Raw genomic sequence first — 17,414 nt, forward strand, 5'->3', positions numbered from 1 at the left:
AGTGATTGATTAAGGTCTCTATGCTTTGCATCAGGGATTTCTATACAACTTTTGGGGATTGAATTATTAAATGTTAAACGCCTAAAACATACTTAATGAAATTAGTCATTTTCACAACAGTTTTTCTTCTGAGTCAATATTAGTTTAACTTAACCAATAGAAAAATATATTAGTAAGTGAAATATCAATCAGTAATTTTGAGTATCATGGATACTAGGATATGTAGCATCTGCAGCTGACATTATCAAATCAATGCAAAAGGTATGTTGAGATATAAGGATAAAGGTTCCTGAGAAAAGACCAAAACCAGTGGTGGATTTAGTTAATTATCTGTATGTTTTGTATCAATAAGTTGTTTTTTTAATTGTATGTTAAATAACTTTTAATTTTTGTATTTCACAAACCATGAAAATTCTGTATATATCCCTGTATACAAAAATGAATGAATTCATTTAAAATCCCTGTCAGAATAAGTTCTTGGAATCTATTCAAATGCATTAAATAGTGAAGATTGGTATAGTGCAGGATTCTGATTTAAAATATTTTTGATCCCAGTTTTATTTCAGTTTCACAGGTGAGAAATAGTTCCTTGCATCAAAATCTTGCAGCACCACAAAATCCAATTCGACGTGAGTTCAGCTCAGAAAAAGAGAATCAGGTTGGTTGCTTTTTGTTTGCTAGTGCCACAATAGAGAAAACTGTACAGATGCAGAATGTAGCTCAATGTTTACAACAGAATTTAGGCTGATTTATGCATTGATCAGGCTATTTGAATATTAAATTTATTAGAATACATTAGAAAATAAAGATTATAAATACAATCATTAGAGTAAACATTAGGCAATCCCTTGAGTTGTGACTGTGAACATACCATTTTAATTTTCCTGAAAGTGTAGCGTGATTAATTTTAAAAGGTAATAAGTTGAAGTCTTTCTGAATAGATGCTTGGCAATACAGTTCTTAAGAATTGGTGAAAATATTTAGAATCAAAAAGGGTGGCACTGGAACCGCACAGCATCCAAGGAGTAGGAGAGTCGACGTTTCAGATATCAGGAATGAGATGCAATCAAATTTTTCATCTTGCATTTATCCGAACAGAATCACAAGAATAAAAAAATTTAAAGGGAGTAGCAAACTTTATATCACACAAGAAAGGGTGCTGATTGGTAAGTAGATTCTCAGTGGTTGAAACGTTACCATGGAAAAAGCACCACGGAACAATTATTTCCCATGTTTTTCTTAAATTATTTTAAAATTTATTTAAAACTAATAATTTGTAAATGTGTATTTCCCTAAGGTGAGCTCTCAATCAATGAGAGATTACTTACCTAGTTGGTATTTGAACAAATACTTGAGGAATAATTGTTCCTTGGTACATTCTCCATGGTAATTTCAACCATTCAAACCATTGCCAATGAGTCAGCATCCTTTTCTGTTTCATGCATTTTAATTTGTCATTCCCTTTCAATATTTGGTACTCTTTCAATTCTGTCCTAATTAGTGCAAGACAAAATGCTTTGACAGCATGTCCCGCTTTGTTTTCATCAATACTTCTAAACCTATATTAAATAAAAATTTTCCAAACAAAAAGCACATGTATAAAGGATACATGACAATGCAGCAGTGACTTGTGAGGAAAGAACAGAGGAGCTAAATCTGATGGTCTGGATGGAACCCTGTTAAGCAAGATTTTTATTGATGTATTTCCAACATTATGTATAATTAAAGAATCCCTAAAGTGTGGAAACAGGCCATTCGGCTCATCAAGTCCACACCAACCCTCCAGAGTTACCTACCCAGATCCATTCTCCTACCCTATTACTCTACATTTACCCCTGACTAATGCACGTAAGCTACACATCTCCGAAGACTATGGACAATTTTTAGAATGGCAAATTCACCTAACCTGCACATCTTTGGATTGTGGGAGAAAACCCATACAGACAAGGGGAGAATGTGCAAATCCCACACAAACGGCAGAGCTAAACAACCCTATGACCAACTGATCAGAACAAAGCTTTTCAGTCCTGCCACAAATAACAATTAAACAACTTACAGGAGGAGCAGGCTCCACAAATATCTCCTTCCTCAATAATGGGGAAACCCAGAAAATCTGTACTTTTCAGAAAACAAAATCACAGCAAAGTTTTGCTTCCATCTTCACCCGGAAGTGCTGAGTGGAGTATTTATTTCTGGCTTCTCCTCGTTACTGATACTATTCTTCTAATTTGATTAACTTTACGTGATATCAAGATTTGGCTTGAGATGTTGGACGGTTTTTTAAAAATTTGTTCATGGAATGTGAATGTCACTTACTAGGCCAGCATTTATTCCCCATCTCTAATTACCCAATAGACAATTAAGCAGTTGTATTTCTGTGGATTTGATGTCTCATGCAGGCCAGACCAAGTAAACATGGCGGATTGCTTTGCCTTTTGAGGCATTAATGAACCACTTGGTTTTTTACATCAATCAACAGTGGCTGCCATTGGCTTATTTTTTATTCTAGATTATTATTGAATTCAAATCTCACCATCTGCCCTAGTTGATTCAAAACCAAAACTTTAGTCTAGGGTCCTGATTTACTAATCTAATGACATTATCGCTGTGCTGCTGCCTCCCTTGAGATGAGCAGTAATAATGAACACTTGTGCTCCATGATTAGCCACAGTTCTAGCCAAGCTGTTGTAATGCAGTTATAAAGTTGGCATCTACCTGAAAATGTGGAAAATTGCTAAGGTATGTCCAGCCACAAAAAGCATATAAAAATCCAATCTGGCCTGTCACTACTCCATTAGCTGACCCTTGATTATCAGAAAAATAATGGAAAGGTTTTTTAGTGACAGAGCTATGAAGTGACACTTCCCAAGTAATAACTTCTTCCCAGCTTAGGGTTCTGCGAATGCCATTCCACACCTGATTGAGCTTCAGTCCAAATATAGAAGGAAAAACTGAATTCTATCAGATGCTGCCTTGATGTCGAGAGCGGTCACTCTCCTCTTATGTATGGAATGAAGGACCATTGCAAACTTAGACCATGGTTAACAAGGGGAAAATTCACATGAATCAAGAATTGGCTTGAGGTATTGGATGTTACAAAGGCACTTCTAAACATTTGTCCATGCAATGTGCATGTCACTTGCTAGGACAGCATTTAGTCCCCATCATAAATTTCCCAGCAGAGTCATACCTATTTGGAGTCATGTCTAGCAAAATGGATGATTGCACAATGTTCAGCACCTTTCACAAGTCCTAAGATACTGAAGCAGTCCATGTTCAAATGTAGCAAGATCTGGACAATATCCACGTGTGGGCTAACATTCACACCACACAAATGCCAGGCTGTGACCATCACGAATAACAATCTAACCACTGCCTCGTGGCATTCAATGGTGTTACCATCACTGAATTCCCCAGTATCAACATCCTGGAGGTTTTCATTGACCAAAAATTCAACTGGACTCCCCACATAAATACAGTGGCTACAAGAGCAGGTCCGAGGCTGGGAATACTGCAGTGAATGACTGCTCCTGACTCCTCAAAGCCTGTCCACCATCTACAAGGAACAAGTCAAGAGTGTGATGGAATATTCCCCATTTGCCTGAATGAATGCAGCCCCAAAAACACTCAAGAAGTTTGACACCATCTAGGACAAAGCAGCCCACTTTATTAGCAGTACATTCACAAGCATCCACTCCCTTCTCAAGTTATGCTCAGTAGTAGCAATGTGTACTATCTACAAAATGCACTGGAAAAATTCACCAAAGATCCTCAGGTGGCACCTTCCAAACCCACAAACACTTCAAAGGACAAGGGAAGCAGATATGTGGGAACACCACCAACTTCAAGTTCCCCTCCAAGCCACTCACTGTCCTGACTTGGAAATATTTTGCTGTTCCATCACTATTGCTGGGTCAAAATCCTGTATTTCAACTCCCTATTGGCATTGTGGGTCAACCCAAAGCAGGTGGACAGCAGCGGTTCAAGAAGGCAGCTTACCACCATCTTCTAAAGGACAACTTGGCACAGGCAATAAATGCTGTCCAGCCAACAAAATTCCACATCCCACAAATGATTTGTTAGAAATTGGAAGATAATTATTAGAGGCCAATCAGTAAGTGCAAGATTGTCACTGCAGGGGTCCTAGGCCTATCCAACTGCTTTATCAATGAGCTGAACTGGACCAACTATTCAAATACTGTGATTACAAAAGCAGTTTAGAGACTGGAAATTCTGAGAAGAGTAAATCCCCACCTGACTGGGAAATTCTTAGAAAAGTAACTCACCGGCTGACTCGCCAAAGCCTGTCTGACATCTACAAGGCACAAGCCAGGAATGTTACAGAATACACTCAAATTGCCTGGGTCAGTGTGTATAAAACAACGTTCAAAACTATACACCATATAGACAAATGGATGACTTGTTTGGCACTCCATCCACTGTATTAAACATTCCCAATGATGCATTGACATCAATGTATTATATACAAGATGCACTACAAATAATTCAACAAGGCTTCCTTGGCAATACCTTCCAAACCAGCAGTGTCTACTGCTTAGAAGGCCTGTAGCAACACATTAATGGAAGTCCTGTCACCTGCAAATTCTCCAAGCTTGACTTGGAACTGTATTGCTGTCTCTTCAATGTTGCCGGATCAAAATCTTGAACACCTTCCTAGCAGCACTTTGAGAGTACTTGCACCAGACTGTAACAGTTCAAGATGAACCTCCTCACTAGCTTAAGAACAATTTGGTATGGGTAACAAATGTTGGTCTTGCCGATGACGGTTACCTCCAGTGAAAGAATAAAAAAAAGTCTTACAAATGAAGGAATCCATGATCAATGCTTCAAAATGTCTAGAAAGCAGGAAAAGGTAGTCAAACTTAAAATTTAAACGGATATTATGAAGCAGTTATTAACTCAATGATAAATACTTTGAATAATCTACCAAGCAAATTACTAAAGATTAGAACATTGGGCCTGTAAAAATGCAATTCAATGAATAAAGTAGCCATGTATTTTTCCTGATTTCTGTTCTTAACTGTGAAAGTGTTTGAATTCTAATCATGAAAATAGTAAGTAACCGTCCTTCATGAAGTGGCAAATCTTTATTTTGCTCATCAATAATTTTGTTATGTGGGAAAAGTTCAATAGTGGAAGAACAGCTATGAACCTTCCAACATCATCAAGAAGATTCAGGTTACATTCTGAACCCTAGACTAATACTCCAGAGTTGCGTATCTTGTAAATGAACTGGTGTATAAACAACCCTTTTTCATTGGAGTATTCTTCTTTTCCAATTGCAGTCATCACACAGGCATGGGATTGGCACTTTTTATGGTCATCCTAAAGAATTTCATCCCTGTGATGCATATAGCAGATTCTCAGTAGCCGCAAATCCATTTAGATGTACATCAGCGCCAACTAGGCTGATTCTTCAGAACATTCCAGATCAGGAGAGTTATGACAGTCAAGTGCAGTCTGAGATCAGCAGCACAAGCAGCCCGGAAACACCCACTGAAAGCACGAGAAAACCAGTTATCAGGAGAAAAGTATTACGGTATGTTAAATAAAAACTAGCTTTTAACTGAATTGAAAATATGCTATTGATGAGATCAGATTAATGAAACCTGAATGTTTTGTTACCTTAGAGTCATGGAATCATAGAGATGTACAGCATGGAAACAGACCCTTCGGTCCAACCAGTCCATGCCGACCAGATATCTCAACCCAATCTAGTCCCACCTGCTAGCATCTGGCCCATATCCCTCCAACCCTTCCTATTCATATACCCATCCAAATGGCTCTTAAATATTGCAATTGTACCAGCCTCCACCACATCCTCTGGCAGCTCATTCCATACACGTACCACCCTCTGCGTGAAAAAGTTGCCCCTTAGATCTCTTTTACATCTTTCCCCTCTCACCCTAAACCTATGCCCTCTAGTTCTGGACTCCCCAATCCCAGGGAAAAGACTTTGCCTATTTATCCTATCCATGCTCCTCATAATTTTGTAAACCTCTATAAGGTCACCCCTCAGCCTCCGACGCTCCAGGGAAAACAGCCCCAGCCTGTTCAGCCTCTCCCTGTAGCTCAGATCCTCTAACCCTGGCAACATTCTTGTAAATCTTTTCTGAACCCTTTCAAGTTTCACAACATCTTTCCGATAGGAAGGAGACCAGAACTGCATGCAATATTCCAACAGTGGCCTAATCAATGTCCTGTACAGTGGCAACATGACCTCCCAACTCCTGTACTCAATACTCTGACCAATAAAGGAAAGCATATTAAACACCGCCTTCACTATCCTATCTACCTGCGACTCCACTTTCAAGGAGCTATGAACCTGCACTCCAAGGTCTCTTTGTTCAGCAACACTCCCTAGGACCTTACCATTAAGTGTATAAGTCCTGCTAAGATTTGCTTTCCCAAAATGCAGCACCTCGCATTTATCTGAATTAAACTCCATCTGCCAATTCTCAGCCCATTGGCCGAACTGGTCAAGATCCTGTTGTAATCTGAGGTAACCCTCTTCGCTGTCCACTACACCTCCAATTTTGGTGGCATCTGCAAACTTACTAACTGTACCTCTTATGCTTGCATCCAAATCATTTATGTAAATGACAAAACGTAGAGGGCCCAGCACCGATCCTTGTGGCACTCCACTGGTCACAGGCCTCCAGTCTGAAAAACAACCCTCCACCACCACCCTCCGTCTTCTGCCTTTGAGCCAGTTCTGTATCCAGATGGCTAGTTCTCCCTGTATTCCATGAGATCTAACCTTGCTAATCAGTCTCCCATGGGGAACCTTGTCGAATGCCTTACTGAAGTCCATGTAGATCACATCTACTGCTCTGCACTCCTCAATCTTCTTTGTTACTTCTTCAAAAAACTCAATCAAGTTTGTGAGACATGATTTCCCACGCACAAAGCCATGTTGACTATCCCGAATCAGTCCTTGTCTTTCCAAATACATGTGCATCCTGTCCCTCAGAATTCCCTCCAACAACTTGCCCACAACCGAGGTCAGGGTCACTGGTCTATAGTTCCCTGGCTTGTCCTTACCACCTTTCTTAAACAGTTGCACCACGTTTGCCAACCTCCAATCTTCCGGCACCTCACCTTTGACTATTGATGATACAAATATCTCAGCAAGAGGCCCAGCAATCACTTCTCTCACCTCCCACAGAGTTCTCGGGTACACCTGATCGGGTCCTGGGGATTTATCCACTTTTAACCGTTTCTAGACATCCAGCACTTCCTCTTCTGTAATATGGACATTTTGCAAGATGTCACCATCTATTTCCCTACAGTCTATATCTTCCATATCCTTTTCCACAGTAAGTACTGATGCAAAATATTCATTTAGTATCTCCCCATTTTCAGTGGCTCCTCACAAAGGCCACCTTGCTGATCTTTGAGGGGCTCTATTCTCTCACTAGTTACCTTTTTGTCGTTAATATATTTGTAAAACCCCTTTGGATTCTCCTTAATTCTGTTTGCCAAAGCTATCTCATGTCCCCGTTTTGCCCTCCTGATTTCCATCTTAAGAATACTCCTACTTTCTTTATACCCTTCTAAGGAGTCACTCGATCTGTCCTGTCTGTACCTGACATATGCTTCTTTCTTTTTTCTTAACCAAACCCTCAATTTCTTTAGTCATCCAGCATTCCCTATACCTACCAGCCTTCCCTTTCACAGGATTATACTTTCTCTGGATTCTTGTTATCTCATTTCTGAAGGCTTCCCATTTTCCAACCATCCCTTTACCTGCGAACATCTGCCTCCAATCAGCTTTTGAAAGTTCTTGCCGAATACCGTCAAAATTGGCCTTTCTCCAATTTAGAACTTCAACTTTTAGATCTGGTCTATCCTTTTCCATCACTATTTTAAAACAAATAGAATTATGGTCACTGGCCCCAAAGTGCTCCCCCACTGACGCCTCAGTCACCTGCCCTGCCTTATTTCCCAAGAGTAGGTCAAGTGTTGCACCTTCTCTAGTAGGTACATCCACATACTGAATCAGAAAATTGTCCTGTACACACTTAAGAAATTCCTCTCCACCTAAACCTTTAACACTGTGGCAGTCCCAGTTGATGTTTAGGAAGTTAAAATCCCCTACCATAACTACCCTATTATTCTTACAGATAACTGAGATCTCCTTACACGTTTGTTTCTCAATTTCCCTCTGACTATTGGGGAGTCTTTAATACAATCCCAATAAAGTGATCATCCCTTTCTTATTTCTCAGTTCCACCCAAATAACTTCCCTGGATGTATTTCCGGGAATATCCTCCCTTAGCACAGCTATAATGCTATCCCTTATCAAAAATGCCACTCCCCCTCCTCTCTTGCCTCCCTTTCTATCCTCCCTGTAGCATTTGTATCCTGGAACATTCAGCTGCCAGTCCTGCCCATCCCTGAACCATGTTTCCATAATTGCTATGATATCCCAGTCCCATGTTCCTAACCATGCCCTGAGTTCGTCTGCCTTCCCTGTTAGGCCTCTTGCATTGAAATAAATGCAGTTTAATTTATTAGACCTACCTTGTCCATGCCTGCCCTGACTGTTTGACTCATTTCTGTTCTCAGCTGTACCCGTCTCAGATCGATCTCTTTCCTCACTATCTCCCTGGGTCCCACCCACCTTACTAGTTTAAATCCTCCCAAGCAGATCTAGTAAATTTCCGTGCCAGTATGTTAGTCCCCTTCCAATTTAGGTGCAATCCGTCCTTCTTGTCCAGGTCACTTCTACCCCAAAAGAGATTCCAATGATTCAAAAATGTGAATCCTCCTCCCATACACCAGCTCCTCAGCCATGCATTCATCTGCTCTATTCTCCTATTCCTGCCCTCACTTGCTTGTAGCACTGGGAGTAATCCAGATATATATACCCTTGAGGACCTCCTTTTTAAAATTCTACCTAACTCTCTGTAATCTCCCTTCAGAGTCTCAACCTTTTTCCTTCCAATGTCATTGGTTCCAATGTGGACAATGACCTCCTGCTGGCCCCTCTCCCCCGTGAGAACATTCTGCACCCTCTCTGAGACATTCTTCATCCTGGCACCAGAGAAACAACACACCATTCTGCTTTTTCTCTGTTGGCCACAGAAACGTCTGTCTGTACCTCGGACTACAGAATCCCCTAACACAATTGATCTCTTGGAAGCCGACATACCCCTCGTTGCATTAGAGCCAGTCTCAATACCAGAAACTTGGCTGTTTGTGCTACTTTCCCCTGAGAATCCATCACCCCCTACATTTTCCAAAACAGCATACCTATTTGAAATGGGTATATCCACAAAAGACTCCTGCTCTAGCTGCCTACCTCTCTTACCCTTCCTGGAGTTAACCCATCTATGTGACTGTATCTGAGAGTTTCCCCCCTTTCTATAACTGCCATCCATTACATACTGTAGCTGTTGCAAATTCCTCATCACTTCTATTTGTCTCCAACGGATCCACTCGATCTGATAAGATTTGCATCCAACAGCATTTATGGCAGATATAATCCGCCGTAACCCTTAAACTCTCTTTAAACTCCCTCACCTGACAAGAAGTACATATTACTGCAAAGGTCATTTTTGCTCCTTCACAATCTACAGACCCAGAAAATAACTCCGTCTTATTTCTCTACAAACACTGCCCCAGGTTAAATTAATAGCTATGGCTTATATTTTAAGTTTAATCAAGACGCTTATCTCCAAAAACATATAATCAAGAAAGAATCCACTGTACCCACTACTGCAGCCTTTCTATTGGACAGACTTAAAACAACAATGAACTTATCTGATTCTGTGCTGTGAACTTCGCCCAACAGTTCCTCCAAGATTAGTTGTGACTTTCACTGTTTGTTAATTTTCCCAGATGCACTCCGATGTCCAGCAATACACGAATTCAAACAGCAAGGGCGGTAACTGTGCCGATTTTCTCTCTCTCTCTCTCTCTCTCTCTCTCTCGCCTGCACTGTCCTCACCATGTGCTTCCTTTGTCTGCCCTTCTCCCTTTTTAAACTGCTGTTGTTTTGACTTTTTTTTCCAAAGTTCCAAACAATGCAACAGCATATAAAACAGTAATTGCTGCTTCTGAAATTCGAGGAAATCACCTCCAACACCTAAAATACCCCAAAAAAAGGAGCAGCTCTTACAGCCAGAAATTTTTCCCGTCCTCCATCTTGGATTACCCAGAATTTGTCCTTAAGTGATTTCTTTTTTAATCACTAAATTAAATATTTGCTGTATTCCAGTAAAATTCAGGGTTCAGGGATTGCCAATTTTAAAAAAACATGTAGTTGTAAAAGAAATTGAACAAAAACATACCTTATTGAATACTGCAATCTGTGGAGCTTTAGAACATCTCTACCTTTTAACTCTCCTCTCTATAAACACAAGGAGAAATTTTACTTAAGCCTTCAGCCAATTATTTGATAATCATTTCAGACTAGTGACATTGGTATCCTAGCTGGAGACAGCGCCTGGGAAATAGACGTCAGAAATTTCAATAATGGAGCACCTGGAATGTGGGTTTGTGGATAGTACACACTTTACCGTAGTTAGATTAGCTAGTTTGAGAATAGAAATGATTTTGTTCAGAAATAGACTGTATTCAATTACCAGCTGTTTCAGCTAAGATGAGGTGTTGAAATAATTTTTAGAATCCTGAATTTCTATGGTAACTTTGAAATGATCTTAAGTAGGCCAATTTCATTTGTAGAATTTGAGTGCTAAACAATGTAGCATGTAGAATCTATTGGAACTACTGTGCATTTCTATGTCACAATATTCTGAATAAAATTAGAAGCTTCTAACATTTTGTTTCTAGAGCGGAAATGTTTTAAACTTGCAGATTAAATAGCTGTGATACTACTGTGAAAGTTGTCAGGATGTTGATTTTATAAGCTTGCAGATGAAATGGTCAAATGTATTTTGTTAACATGGTTATTTACCATATTTTGACTTTAGCATTATTCTTATTTGAGGGGGAGGGATTTCTCGTCTTTGACTCTGTCCATGACCTTGGACTTGCAATAATTTGCAGGGTAGTAAGGCTTTTTCTGTATGGCTTCCTACAATCAACAAGCAGCCAGTGACTCTCCACAACTATACTACTGGAGCTGATTACAGAAACTCTTTTTGAAATCATATCAGTCACAACTGCAGCTGCTTAGAACTTCCAATATATCAGCATTCTTCAACTGTAGCAATAATTTATTTTTTCCACAGCCTGTTCAATATGACATTACCACTGTGTTTTGGCTTCAACTGTTTCCATAATTTGAATGATTTAGATTTTGGGACAGTAGGCCACATAGTCCAATCTGCTGATGGACAAAGATGGGCAGCATTGTAAGCAGAATAGACGGAGCATAACATTGTAAAAAGATGCTGATACATTAACTAAATGAGCAAAGTGGTCATGTTTTTCAATCTGAGATAATGTTCAGACTGTAACAGTGTACCCTCTAAATGGAGGCAAAGTAGAAACTGGAGGTCCACAGAGATTTGGGGAAGAGAAAGAGGTCTCCAACTATATAAACCATTCAATTTTTATGACTAGGTTCAGAAAATGACTCCATTCTAATGGAATGCTGGCCTTTAAATCTAAAGGATTAAAATGCAGGAGAATACAGGTTGTTCTGCTATAACGTGCATTTCATTAGTGTGAATTCACTATAATGCAGTTGATGAATTGTTCACTGTTCCTAAAGTGTGAACTTTTAAAGCATGTATTGGTTATAATGCGATTCCAGCCCCATTAGTTTATTTGGTGCTGCTATTACATGATTTTCTTAAACACCTGTTTAAGAATGGAACTACCACATTCTAGCAGAACTGACTGTGCAAGTCAATGCAGTAGCTGTACAAAGTCTCTGGTTACCACACCTGGAGTACTGTGAGCAGTTCTTAATACCACACCTTTGGTAGGATATAATGGCATTTGAGAGAGTGCATTGAACATTTACCCGAATAATATCTGGACTCTAAGACACACCTCCAGAATTTAAAAGGTAAGTGGTGTTTTGATCAATGTTGTTCAAGAGGAACGAAGAGTTTCTATCTGTACAATTTCCATTGGTTATGAGAATCTAGGACTAAGGACCATAACCAAAAATCAAAACCATACATTTTAAGAGTAAATTAGGCAGAAGTTTAGAACACTGATCTGTAAATGACAATTGATTTGTAATTGTAAGTTATGAAAGTGAGATTGATTTAATACTCCTGTTATCAAGAATAATGAGGGATACAGGACAAAGGTGTGTATATATAGGGAGTAGAATGGCAGAACAGCTGTGATCCTGTTGGATGCCTAAACAGGCTTGTATTTCTTCTGTAAATTTAAGCTACCTCAACTCCACAATCACTGTATAGCTCTTTATCAGCCATTTTCCATATGCGACTCTGGTCGAGCATGATGTTTGCTTTTGACCAGACTGATTGTTTGGAATTCTGCTCCCCAGAAAGCAGTGGGGGCCAGTATTCAAGCTGAGCTTGATTACAAATTAAGCAGTAACTAATTTCCCACTGGATTTAGTGAATTGGGTTTAGTGAATAGTTGATATACACACCCAAGAAAACCTCCACATCAAACTTTGTATATGACTACAGTATTTCAAATTATTCATTTATAGTTTAAATTAATGTAAAAGTATTAAATATTGTTATGTCAAGATCCTTTAAAAACTGAATTTTCCTAGTATTTACTGTTAGCAAGATATTTCACTGAAAAGCTATTATAGCAGTACTTTCCAAAATTCTAGCATATCAAAATAGGTCACAATGCCTATTGGATTAGCATCAACAATTGTTTGGCACCAAACACACCCTATTATCGATCTATTGTTTTCGAAAATAAGTATTTCTTCTTAAAAGGAATTAAAACTGACCCTCCGATGAAGGCAGACAAGGGATCAGTGATCAACAAACAGCATGAGTAGCTGTCCCATAGCCACTGACCTAAAGAATTCAGAAAATTGATTGACACACAAAAAATAATTTGACCCAAGAAATATGATATAACAATAAGTGCTCAGGGCAGAGGAAAATTTTTCTTTAGTTCTGATCAAGCAGAACTGGTAGGCAGCAGTTCTTACTATGCAGCTGGAACAGACCAGAATGTGAGGAGGACGACAAAGAGAAGAGTTCCCCAACAGCTTGACTAGAGAGTAGGATGCTGCCCTCACTGCTTCGAGACTGAAGCATTCTGTCCTGACAATCTGTTAGTCCTTTGATATTAGTGAACCATCCCCACTTGTCACTGTAATTTCTTTATCTAATTAACTAACATATCACATCTAAACTGCTATTGCTTAACAAAATTAATAAACTATCAGAAAATTACTTGCAGATTGTCGACTGTCTATATTAATAACTGTGAGCATGAACTTCTAAAATCAACAATACCACATTACAGAAATGCTTAATGGTATTAAATTATATCTGCTGTTCTTCCCTTCTGTGAACAATGCCAGATTTGTGAATGATGCATCAATACATTGTACAACATGGAATTCAACTTCTTTCTCCCAGTTGCTGCTAATTTGGCTAACCTTAGAAAATGTTTTTGCAAATCTGAAAAGTAGAAGAAATACTTTAAAAATGTAAATATCTAGTTATTAATAGTCAATGCATCTAAATTTAAATATTTTAATTTGGTGTGAAGTTTACATTTCAAAAGAAAACAATAATGTTTTGGGGCTGATTTTGTTTCTTATTTTTGTATCCAGTAGTGCCAGTTTGTATTGCATTGCTTAGGTATGAAGATCACTGTGCTTTCATAAAATATTTGGAAAGTTTACTTCTCTATGTATTTCAGGAAGAAGAATGGACAAACACATGTTTGTGATGAATCAGTCATCAGTGAGACTGACTCTGGTAAGTATAATGCACTAGTTATTTGTCACTTGTTGCGGTGCATTTTATAAGCTTTTTCTTGTTTCTGAAGTATGGCACACTTCATTAGGTAGATTGGTTGAAATGAGATTTGTTTCTGTTCAGGCATTGGCTCTGCAGTGATTAAATATTGCTTAAAATCATTGTGTCCTAAGCCTCTTACCTTTATTCCCTTCCTGAAAGAGTGATTAAGCTTCTCCATCTGCTGACCAATAGACAGTGTTGTTCTTAAATTGTTAGTTGTTAAAGATGAGTGTAGAAAACTAGCAATCATGCATAAATCAATGAATGGTCACTCACTGATAAATGGCAGTCATTGGAAAAAAACAACATTTCTTTTGGTTTGAAGCATTAAATCAAGACGACTGTAAAATCCACTTTGGATCACAGAATGTTCCAGATTTTGGGTGATGTTGAAGAAAAGAGCTTGTTAGACCATCTGACTGAGACTGATATTTTGAATCAAAGAAAGGAGAATTCACAGGATCAGACCATTGATGATTTAACCAGTTCTTTCAACCAGAATCTCCTGTTTGCAATGGATAATGTAAGAAGTGATGGGTCATCTAATGCAGATATTGTCGGCCAGTGTAGCAGTCTCAATAGAAACCAATCTTCTAACTATACATTAACAACAGATTTCAACAAACCACAAGATCTTTTGGTAAGAGCTAAAGTTTAAAATAGGGCTTGCTCATTTGTTTGTCTTTTTTCTGTTAATTTTTAATTTTCGTTGAGTATTCAGGCAAATTTATATGTTTGGTGATTTAGAATAATGTGTGCTTGCTTTGATTATTTTTAATGGAAAATTTTAACTGAGACAGAAACTCATGTTTTACAATCACACAGTTACTGGTTTGAACAATAATATATTCTTGCCACTGCTTCATTTGAGATCATGTAACTTGGATGTTGGACCTGTGGTTTTTTTCCCCCCCAAGTCAATGAAATAAATATTGTGTATTGATTATTGACAGTGAAGTCATATAGCATAATTATTGGGGCTAATAGGCTCAAAACATATAGGCATAAAGAAAGAACAGAATACTGTGTTGAATGATCAGCCATGACCATATTGAATAGTGCAGCAGGTTTGAAAGGCAGAATAGCCTATTCCTACTTCCATTTTCTATATTTCCATGACTACTTCCAATTTTAGCTACCTAGTATCAGTGCCCCCAGGTCACACATGAAGTGTTTAGATGCAGCGCTTTGCGCACTCGACCACAGCTCCAATTTTCCAGGAATTAGTACATCTCTAAAAGTTAAAATTGCAAGAATAAAACATTGGCCATACTATAACTTGTCGAGTAGCAAGTACTGGTGTTTAACATTTGTGATGATAACTGTGTGTGTGTGTGTGTGTATGTGCATATTTCTGTAAAAGAGTTGGTATTGCCAAAGGACTGGCAGTTGAGATTCCTTTATTACAAAAAAAGAAAACAAAAACCTGGAATTGGCTTTAACATTAATGAAACAAAGCATATCAGAATTTGAACTAATGTAAATGAAAGCAGACACCGGAAAGAGCAGGCATGTAGTCATATTTTCAAAAGGCCTTTGATAATGTCCCTCACAATATTCTTAAAACAAAGTGGAGTCTGAGTGGACATTTGTAGTGGTTGAGAAATAACAAATTTTGGGAGTAAAAGACTGTGTGTTTCTTCAAATCGAAGAAAGCAGTATTCCACAAGAATCATTGCTTAGATCTGAGTTGTTCATTATTTTGTAATATGTTTTCACCAAGGAAGTCTGCCATCCTTACCTGGTCTGGGCCCATGTACGATTTCAGGTTCATAGTAATGTGGTTTCTCTTAACTGCACTAGAAATGGCTTTGCAAGCAACTCAATTCAAAGGCAATTACAGATAGGCAATGAATGTCAGCGTAGCCATCAGTGCTCTCATCAGTTTAAAAAAAAATTGAAAATAATTATATTTATTTTGGAATTAGGAATGAGTAATTCAATCAAGATTTGCAGATGATACCAAACTGAAGGAATAATAAGACTTAGAAGGAATACAACATAAAATTGCAGTAGTAAACTTTCAGACTGTCTAGTTATGTCCCAAATGTACATTCAACATTCATAACTGAAAGGCAGTGTAACTTGGCAGGAAAAGCAGAAACATTCCCCATACCTTTAGAAATTGAATTCAGCTGAATAGTTAAGGGATCCAGCACACGAATGATGAACAGCAGGACCCTGGGGAGCAAGGAAGATTGTGGAGACCTTTGTATGTGTGTACACTGCTTCTTTAAGATATCAGGAGAAGTGGATAAAATGGTTAAGAAGGCATATGGAATAGTTTCTTGTGTTTGCCTAAACATAGAGTTTAACTGCAGGGAAGTTATACTGAAACTGTATAAAACATTGGTGAAATCGTAGCTAGAGTATCATGTGTAGTTCTAGAATTCACATTTATAGGATGGATATGATACCACTGGAAAGGCTGCTGAGGAAATTTACCAGAATGTTGCCTGCGCTGGAGATTGAGGAGCATAGATAGTTTAGACAGGAAGAGACTTCTATCCTTGATGGAGTGATCAGTGACCAAGGGGCATAGATTTAAGGTAAGGGGATGTGAGGAAAACCTTTTTCATCCAGAGGGTATTCGGAATCTGGAACTCACTGACTACAAAGGTGGTAGAGGCAGATACTCTCATAACATTTAAGAATTGAAGTTTGTGAGAAGATTTGTAGCTCAGGTGCTCATTGTTGTGGTTCTATTCGCCGAGCTGGGAATTTGTGTTGCAGACGTTTCGTCCCCTGTCTAGGTGACATCCTCAGTGCTTGGGAGCCTCCTGTGAAGCGCTTCTGTGATGTTTCCTCCGGCATTTATAGTAGTTTGTCTCTGCCGCTTCCGGTTGTCAGTTCTAGCTGTCCGTTGTAGTGGTCGGTATATTGGGTCCAGGTCGATGTGCTTATTGATTGAATCTGTGGATGAGTGCCATGCCTCTAGGAATTCCCTGGCTGTTCTCTGTTTGGCTTGTCCTATAATAGTAGTGTTGTCCCAGTCGAACTCATGTTGCTTGTCATCTGCGTGTGTGGCTACTAAGGATAGCTGGTCGTGTCGTTTTGTGGCTAGTTGGTGTTCATAGTTGCGGATCGTTAGCTGTCTTCCTGTATGTCCTATGTAATGTTTTGTGCAGTCCTTGCATGATATTTTGTACACTACGTTGGTTTTGCTCATGCTGGGTATTGGGTCCTTCGTTCTGGTGAGTTGTTGTCTGAGAGTGGCTGTTGGTTTGTGTGCTGTTATGAGTCCTAGTGGTCGCAGTAGTCTGGCGTCAGTTCAGAAATGCTCGTGATATATGGTAGTGTGGCTAGTCCTTTGGGTTGCGGCATGTCTTCGTTCTGTTGTCTTTCCCTTCGGCATCTGTTGATGAAATTGCGCGGGTATCCGCTTTTGGTGAATACATTGTATCGGTGGTGTTCTTTCTCTTTTTGCAGTTCTGGTGTATTGCAGTGTGTTGTGGCCCTTTTGAACAGTGTCTTGATGCAACTTCTTTTGTGTGTGTT

At 39.0% G+C, this 17,414-nt stretch overlaps 1 protein-coding gene across 1 annotated transcript in view; it reads left to right on the forward strand.

Annotated features, from left to right (window-relative positions):
• Positions 1-17,414, forward strand: part of hyls1 (HYLS1 centriolar and ciliogenesis associated) — a 35,606-nt gene that overhangs the window by 10,879 nt on the left and 7,313 nt on the right. Inside the window, exons 4-6 of the mRNA XM_043695525.2 lie at positions 567-658; positions 5,307-5,560; positions 13,816-13,874. Coding sequence (XP_043551460.1) covers positions 567-658; positions 5,307-5,560; positions 13,816-13,874 — 405 coding nt within the window. The remainder of the gene's footprint in view (positions 1-566; positions 659-5,306; positions 5,561-13,815; positions 13,875-17,414) is intronic.

Source organism: Chiloscyllium plagiosum, unplaced genomic scaffold (genome assembly GCF_037043375.1).
Source record: "Chiloscyllium plagiosum isolate Xiang-an unplaced genomic scaffold, Cpla_swu_hap1 HiC_scaffold_10, whole genome shotgun sequence".
Classification (NCBI taxonomy): Eukaryota; Metazoa; Chordata; class Chondrichthyes; order Orectolobiformes; family Hemiscylliidae; genus Chiloscyllium; species Chiloscyllium plagiosum.